Genomic DNA, 8,480 nt, shown 5'->3' with positions numbered 1-8,480 from the left:
ATCGGAAGTATCGATATTTCAGGATCGATCCGCACATCACTAACTGGTACTGGTGCGCGGACCGGGGTTGTGGCCCCCGATCTTTACAGTATTCCATTTACAACCGACCCTTCAAGGGGAACTGTATTGCTGATGTGGCCCCCGGTGAAAATGAGTTTGACACCCTCCCCCGTCCTAGGCTATAGACAAGTAAGGGGCAGAGCCTACCTCCACTCTTGTGCCATCTGGATGCTCCAGGTAAACAGTGACCTGACCTTGACCCGCACTGAACGTGTCCACAGTGAAGATGGCAGGACACAGGACTCTGTTTCCTGTGGGTTCAATTCCTAAGAAAGAGCAAACCATTTAGAGCAAAAATAACTGTGACCCAGTCCAACTCCAGCGAGGGTCACACGGTCCCTGTGACTGGACTGCTGGTTTTCTTTATAAAATTTGGTCTGTGAGCCATGCTAGACTGGTTCTACAAAACCCTCCCGCCGGGTTTAGAATAAAGGCTCGATCAAGGTTAACATCAAATCAGTACATCCTGTCAGTCTAAGTGTTACATTCAGTCAAGGACTGAAGTCTCAAACTCCAACCGACTGCTGGTCTGATCTAAGGTCAAGAGCTACATTCCCCATCTAACACCAAAATCTCAGGCTTCAATTTGAAACACACTCATGTTTACACATCTACCCAAAATCTAAAATAATAATTCTAGATACAGAACTAAGAATAATACTCCGTGTGTACTCTCTTATGTTGTCAGTCTGGGTACCTGGTCCATAGACCCTGGTCTTCTTTGGGTTAAGTTTCAGTTTCAGTGGAGCTCCTGGTTTCAGTTCAGCTTTAGGAAACTGCGACAAGTAGGTCATGATTGACTGTTCATCCACACTGGGGTCGATGATCTCCTCTGGAGCAATCACCTAAACATTAACACAAAAACCCTAAGTATCTACAAGTCTGAAGGTCTACAGGTCAGAGGGTCTACGGGGTCTGAAGGTCTACAGGTCTGACGGGTCTACATGTCTGAGAATCTACAGGTCAGGGGATCTACAGGTCTGAGGATATGCAGTTCGGACAGTCTACGTGATGTACCAAGGACACAGTTAGATGTGAGCTAGTTGGGAAGCAGAGACAGTCCAATGTAGAGACAGTCCATGGACACAGTCAGGAGATAGTGACCTGTAAGACAGCCTTAGTGCATTGTCATAGTGGTGTTCTCAGCCTTAGTGCATTGTCATAGTGGTGTATTGGGGTAAAAACATTAGAAGTCACCTGTGGGATTCCCAGCCAATCGTCAGCTAGCTGCATGGCCTCTGTGGCATTTTCTACTGGTTTAACTGGATCCCAGGTTTCCCAGTCTGGACACAGGCCTGTAGACAACAAAGGGAGATGAGTGTGTCACTCAGACCAAGCAGCAGAACAGCATGGGTGTGGGTCTACCTGGAGCACAGCTGTCCACCAGGGCTCCCAGGGCTTTCCCATCTCTCCAGTCCTGTCTGAAGTTGCTGATGGGAAGATCTGGGACTTTTTGCTGAATCCAGCCCAGGAGGCGCTGTTTAGGGGTTTTTGACTCTGTCTGTAGACAACAAGACCAGGTCAGTGACAAGTGGACGTGTCCTGTTGACATCATGCATCACTGGCATCATGCATGCAATTACATCACTGGCCTCACCTCCTCCTCTCCCTCCCAAATTGGCATAGAGATAGAGTAGTGCAGGATCAGTGTCCAGACCAGACCCAGGATCAGCTTTAGGTTCCCATCCACGATTGCTTTTGAGTCTAGAAAGAAACAAAGAAAGTTCTTGAGTCCCCGGTCTGGATTGAAGATGATGGCTGACTAAGTGGTAGCAGACTGAGGTTTTCACCTTTGACCTTTTTTTCACCTTTTTTTTTTTACCTTTGACCTTTCACCTTCTCAGGTTTTCACCTTTGACCCTTTGAAGTTACAACTCTGGTACAATTTTACACAATTGTGGAAGTGTGTGTCTGTGTGTATTGTATCCAATGGCTGTTTTTGTGTTCAGACATGTCACAGCAGCTCAATCTTCAGGTTCAGGTGGATCCAAGTGTGTGGCGGAGGGTGCGGTCTGTGGGCCTCACCCATGTGAGGTGACATCATCATCTTATCTTACAATGTGCGTGCATGTGTGAGCTCACTCATGGGAGTGATCAACACATCACGCTGACCTTTGGCCACAGAGGGTTAGTGTTTAAAAAGATACTACCTGTTAGATAGAGTCTGGGATAATCAAAGTGCAGAAACAAGTAAGAGGCTGCAAGCACGGATGCATGAAAACACACACTTGCAAACAGGTCATAAACAGGAAGAGGATCTGAAGTATATACAAACACCTACAACCACTCCTTCGCCTTTAACCAAATTTGTAATCTGCGGAAAGGCGTGAAATAAATAAACACAACCGTTGGTCAAAGTCAGAAAGGAAAAATTAGAATCACAATAATAATTACTTCATTGATCCCCTGAGGGAAATTCCCTACGCTACAGTTTCTACTCAACCATTGTGTAAATAACTCAAAGTTGTCTTTAGATAGCTACTGTATAAGATGAATACAACTAGCTCTATGTTAACCAAATTGAATATGCCAAGGTTAGCTAAGAAAGTAAAATGAAGACCCTAACCAAATAGCTAAACCCTAACCAGATTGAAGTTACAAACTTAAACTGTTACAAACCAACAAAACCTACCCTCAGGAAGCTACGAGATTTACAGAAATATTAATAATAATGTTTTTTAAAGGTCTAGATTTATGATAACTAAAGGTTTGCAGAAGGTACCGTAGTCATGGGTTAGCTAAATAGCCTTAAGCAATGTCAAGATAACTAAACACTCTGAAAAGACTAAAAGACTAAAGATTAGCTACGTGAATTTAAGCGCACTGTAAATAGCTGACGGTCATCTTGATATAGTTCAGTATTGCTCGTTTCTTTTTTTGAAGATACCCAGGTGTTAGCTAACATTGTAGCCAAAGAATGCTCGACATTAGCCAAACATTATTTGGAACACTGTTAGGCTCCACCGCCTCATTCTTGTAGCCAGCTCACTGAGATATTATAAACAACACCAGAAGCAAAGTTTTGATTCGATTTCGGCCTCTTTTTGGCTGTTGACAAACATTGCCATGGTAGCAGCTTAGACTTAGGTCACATGACCTGGAGGAAACTTCCCATGTCGTTCAACCTGTTCAACTGCACGCACACGCACGGGCACACACACAGAGACTGACAACAATCAACTAGTTAAACCCAACATTCAGTTTACTGTTGGTTTATACAATTTTAGTAACTTCCTGGTGACGTTTTTGGGACCTTTGGTTCTATACATTTCACATCATCATTACTTCTTTAGGCCAAAGTTATCAAAGGTGTTCCTACTGGCTAATCCCGTTCATGATAACAGCATTCCAATATTATAATTATTATTTATTTTCATTTGTCATTTTTCCTGTGATAATAAGAATTAGAATTATAAAATAAAAAAAAATAAAAAAAACATATATATATTTATACTTATATATATATATATATAAATAATTATAATAATTTATTGTATAATTCTAATTCTTATTATAGTATAGTAATATTTGGCCATTTTCATTTAAGTATATATTTTAAGATTTTTTTTTTTTTTTTTTTTTTGGCTCACCTATAGAGACCAGGCGAATGTTCTCCTGCTCCAAAAACTCCAGGGCCACAGAGACGTTCTCCAGCTTCATTTGCCTAAAGTTGGGCCTGGAGTGGAACTTCCGAAACATCTTTTTGTGGCTCAGAACCTCCAGCAGTGCGACGAGTAGGAGACCATCTCCTAGGTCCAGCTGGAGATCCACAACCCGCTTGTTGACGGACCGTAGGTGCTCATTTATCCAGCGTGTGAAGGTATTCTGCTGGATCTTTTTCCACGGCGCGTCCTCCGCAAGGTCCTTCTCGGTGACGGGCATGGTTCTAGTCTTGGTTAAATATGAGAACCGGCTTCTTGTTTAGGTTGGTTTTGTTTAAGGTGGGTTTCCTGGTCGGATCCTAAAACAGGTCTTAAGTTCGTCGAAACTCCAGTCTCGACGAATCCTGAAGCCGATGCCTTCACTGTCTTTTTGCAGGCTCGGAAATGTCAGGTTTGAACGCTTCGACGTTTTAGCGCCCTCTGTGGACTCAGTGATAAACTAAATAGCTTATATACACGTATAATAAACAGAAAAAAATGACTAATATTAAAAAAAAATCAAAAATAATAGGTTTCAATTTATTTTTCAACATAAAATCATCACTTAAATGAAATATAAAAACTTTTTGTTTGTTTTAAAATGCCACAGCTCCACCATCCTTGGTTTCTTCTTCTGAAGTGAAATTCAATAAAACAATATTGGTATATTTTCCAAGCATACTCAAAAACTGAATGAAAATGTGAGAATGGGCTGACTTGGTACGGAAACACTTGGTTCTACACATCATCTGAGAATGTTGAGATACCCTAGGGTGTTATTCTCAAGCCTTTCAAACTTAAGGTTAAAGACATTGGACATGAGCTGAGGAGTAAATATTAGACAAAGGATGTTGGAGACAAAGAACAAGAGAAGACAAGAAGACAACAAATCTATGAGGATTCTCAGTTATCCGGGTCATGGATGAGACGTCATGGTCAAGGTTGAATAGTTCCGTTAGTTCCGACCCGAAATTTTCTAAGGTATCTTCTGTACTCCCCACCACCAGTTAGAATTGAAGAAGCCTGTTGGATAAGAGGCAAGTCGTCTTCTTGAGAAAATATTCACATCCAGTTGCTTAACTGAATTGTTTACCTTAAAAAAAGACAACTTTTTAGATTATCAATCCAGAACAGAAGCTGTGTTTTTATTTTGTAGATTAAAAAAAAAAATCAAACTTCATTTTTTGATTCTTCCACTGAGTAAACCAGTTTATGATTTGTACTGTTAAAAAAAAAAAAAAAAAAAAATCAAGAAACTTTTTTTGCTGCTACATCTTTAATCCAAACATCTGCAAATTTAAACATCTTCCTCATTAGCGCCACCCACTGTCATCTCTTTAACAAAATAATCTGTTTATTTGTTTGTTTTAATCAAGATTAAAATTTACATTTGTAATTTTTTTTTTTCAACTTTAGTGTTATTTTTAAACAGGCACACAGTCGGACAGTCACACAGACACGCACAGTCTTATACACAAAGCCGCACACACGTGTTGATGTACTGGTACACAACCATGTCCTTAGAACATAAGAAGAAAGGTTGGTTCGTCTGTCACTTCCTGTTCAAACAGCAGAGAAAAAAAAATGTCTCAGGAGTTTGACCTGTTTTGTTTATTTATCTGACAAAGTTCCTGGACGCACACAATAACTGATCAATGATAAACCAAATGATGGTCGATAGCTCAAACAGCACCGTCGTTCAACTGACCTTCATTATTGTGGTTAGTCTGTGATTAATCACCAGTGGTTGTCAATAAATTAATGACCAATCAATTCATTAGTGAAATATTGGCAGTTACCAATCAGTGTGGGACCAATTACTGAAAAAAAAAAAAAAAAAAAAATCTCACTGATTTCTACAATTATTTCCTAGGGCATGGACCATGCAACGATGATGTCACTGACAGCATCATGACCAACGGTGTTCCCATGACTACACTGTCGCGGTCAGTTACGCCGAAACAATTCCTGTAGAAGTGTGATCCGTTTACAAACATTCAGGATAAAACCAAAAAAAAAAAAAAAAAAACAAACAGCCTCCATCACCACAAACAAACATGAATAATAATAATAATAATAATAATAAAAAAAAAGGTTGGTGTAAAAACCAAATTTCCCTCTACAGTTATGTACAGTGAGACTTTATACAGGAAACGCAGTGTATGTGTGTTTCAGTGTCCGCTTCTAGGTGGAGCTGCTCCTGGACAGATGAGGGTAGAGGATGACGGCTGTAGCCACCACAATCACTGCCACCAGTGGCATCCAGTGGCTCCGCCCACTCTGAGAGAGAACCAGAGAGAAAACACTCAATGTACACACTGTGTTTACATACAGGTACGTACACACGTACACACACACTGGTCAAAAAAAATTGAAAGAACACTTTGTTTATTGAGTATGGCATGAGGTCAGCTGAACCTTTACTGATAATGATGGAGTTGGTTAAGTCGCAGAGGGCATTGTCAATCAGGGGCACTAAAGTGGCAACAATGGGGGGAAACCCCCCCCGCCCCCCCAAAACAGGACTGGTTTTGTATGTGGAGGTCTTTTCAAGTTTCTCCCTCTTGGCTGGTTTTCCACTTGTTGCTTTTTGTTAGAGTCACTCCTGGCAGTATGAGGCGATTCCTTCACCCTACCGAAGTTGCAAGGGTTGTCCAACTCCTCCAGGATGGCACATTTGGGTCAGTGGTGGCTTAGTGGTTAAGGAAGCAGACTTGGGTCTGAAAGGCTTTTTCAGGTTTGAGTCCACCAGCTGCCAAGTTACCACCGAGTATGGCACCGTCCCCCTCACACCGCTCCCCGGGTGCTTAATCTGCCCCCCTGTTCACTTTGGTGATGGGTTAAAAGCAGAGGTCACATTTTGGTTGTGCGCAGTCTCCAGAACATGGAGGAGATTTCAAGAGACAGGCAGTTACTCTAGGAGAGCTGGACAGGGCCGCAAAAGGTCCTCAATGTCTCTCCCCGAACATTCAGAAAACAGACTTTCATGAGGGTTGTCTGAGGGCACGACGTCCTGTAGTGGGCCCTGTGCTCACGGCACGGCTTGATTGGCGTTTTTGCAAGAGAACACCAGAATTGACACGTCCACCACTGGTGCCCTGTATTGTTCACAGATGAAAGCAGGTTCACCCCGAGCACCTGCGATCGATGTGAAAGAACCTGGAGAAGACAAGGCAAGAACGCTACGCTGCCTATGCTGCAACATTGTTCAGGATGACAGGTTTCGGTGGTGGGTCAGTGATGTTCTGAGGAGGCATATCCACAGAGGGGACTCGCAGACTCTACTGGCTAGAAAATCGCAGTCTAACCGCCTTTAGGCATCAGGATGAAATCCTTGAACCCATTGTTAGACCCTATGCTGGTGCAGTAGGTCCTGGGTTCCTCCTGAGGCACGACAATGCCCGGGCCTCATGTAGCAAGAATATGCAGGCAGGACCTGAAGGATGAAGGAAGTGATACAATTGAATGGTCCTCACAATGATCCGGATTTAAACCCAATAGAACGCCTCTGGGGACATTGTGTTTTGGCTTATCAGGCGACACCAAGTTTCTCCTCAGACTTTACAGGGCTTAGGGATGCCCGTACACAGATCTGGGACGATATCCCACAAGACACCATTGGCCGTCTCATTATGAGCATGCCCCAGCTTTGTCAAGCATGCATACAAGCATGTGGGGGGTAGAGGGGGGCAGGCTGAAAACTTTTATTTATTGCCCATATCTCGGTAGATATCCCTTTTTTTTTTTTTTTCCACATTGAGATTGATGCGTTTTCAGAGTGTTCCTTTAATTTATTGAACAGTGTATATATATATGTATACAAAAATATATAGTATATAACTTTAAAAATGTTCAGAAAAACCATGATCTGTTCCTGAAATTCAGGGCCATTTCAATGTTTTGGAAAATTATAAGGAGCAGAAAGTGAAAGACAAACAGCAGCAGGGGGAAAAAAACAGAAATATGAAAACATGCAATCAACTTATCAGTAGAGGTGTAAGAAAATATCGTTACACTGAAGTTTCGCAATGTTTAGTTTCATGATACTGTATCTGTAACTGTTTTTATTAACAGTTAACAGTCAAATATTCATGGCGTTGGTTCATTTTATTTTGCTTTTATTTCTTCTCTAGTGATTACAAATTTAGATTTAGACTCCAATTTGTTCCAATTTTTTCCTACAATTAAATTGTTCAAAAAAAATATATATATATATGTATAAAAAAATATATAGTATATAACTTGAAAATGTTCAGAAAAACCATGATCTGTTCCTGAAATTCAGGGCCATTTCAATGTTTTGGAAAATTATAAGGAGCAGAAAGTGAAAGACAAACAGCAGCAGGTGGAAAAAAACAGAAATATGAAAACATGCAATCAACTTATCAGTAGAGGTGTAAGAAAATATGTTTAGTTTCATGATACTGTATCTGTAACTGTTTTTATTAACAGTTAACAGTCAAATATTCATGGCGTTGGTTCATTTTATTTTGCTTTTATTTCTTCTCTAGTGATTACAAATTTAGATTTAGACTCCAATTTGTTCCAATTTTTTCCTACAATTAAATTGTTCAAAAAAAATATCGTTGTGCCTATAGTATTGCAGTAGATCGCAATATATCGTCTCGCTGCCACATATCGTGTCAACAGATTCTTGCCAACACACACACACCTACTGGTCAGTGATATTTCTGATGGGCGTATACACACACACACACACACACACACACATACATATATATATATACATATATATATACATACATATATACATATATA

The 8,480-nt window shown here is 40.8% G+C and overlaps 2 protein-coding genes across 6 annotated transcripts in view; both read right to left on the bottom strand.

Moving 5' to 3' along the window:
• flnba (filamin B a) overlaps positions 1-4,152 on the bottom strand; it is a 62,350-nt gene extending 58,198 nt beyond the window's left edge. The window contains exons 1-6 of the mRNA XM_025060082.1: positions 3,651-4,152; positions 1,658-1,764; positions 1,426-1,561; positions 1,258-1,355; positions 758-905; positions 208-326 (exon numbers count right to left, since the gene is read on the bottom strand). Of these exons, the coding sequence (XP_024915850.1) occupies positions 208-326; positions 758-905; positions 1,258-1,355; positions 1,426-1,561; positions 1,658-1,764; positions 3,651-3,942 (900 nt within the window). The 5' untranslated portion in view covers positions 3,943-4,152. The remainder of the gene's footprint in view (positions 1-207; positions 327-757; positions 906-1,257; positions 1,356-1,425; positions 1,562-1,657; positions 1,765-3,650) is intronic.
• An 806-nt stretch (positions 4,153-4,958) lies between these two features.
• slmapa (sarcolemma associated protein a) overlaps positions 4,959-8,480 on the bottom strand; it is a 16,136-nt gene continuing 12,614 nt past the window's right edge. For all 5 annotated transcript variants that reach the window (XM_008321266.3, XM_017036649.2, XM_025060490.1 and 2 more), the window contains one exon: positions 4,959-5,981. Coding sequence is in view for 1 of the 5 variants with exons in the window: in XM_025060492.1 (XP_024916260.1) it covers positions 5,886-5,981 (96 nt within the window). In the remaining 4 variants the exon portion in view is untranslated. The remainder of the gene's footprint in view (positions 5,982-8,480) is intronic.

This window comes from Cynoglossus semilaevis, chromosome 11, assembly GCF_000523025.1.
Source record: "Cynoglossus semilaevis isolate Cse_v1.0 chromosome 11, Cse_v1.0, whole genome shotgun sequence".
Taxonomy (NCBI): Eukaryota; Metazoa; Chordata; class Actinopteri; order Pleuronectiformes; family Cynoglossidae; genus Cynoglossus; species Cynoglossus semilaevis.
The sequence above is the reverse complement of the archived record's forward strand: the minus strand, read 5'-3'. Positions and strand labels throughout refer to the sequence as shown.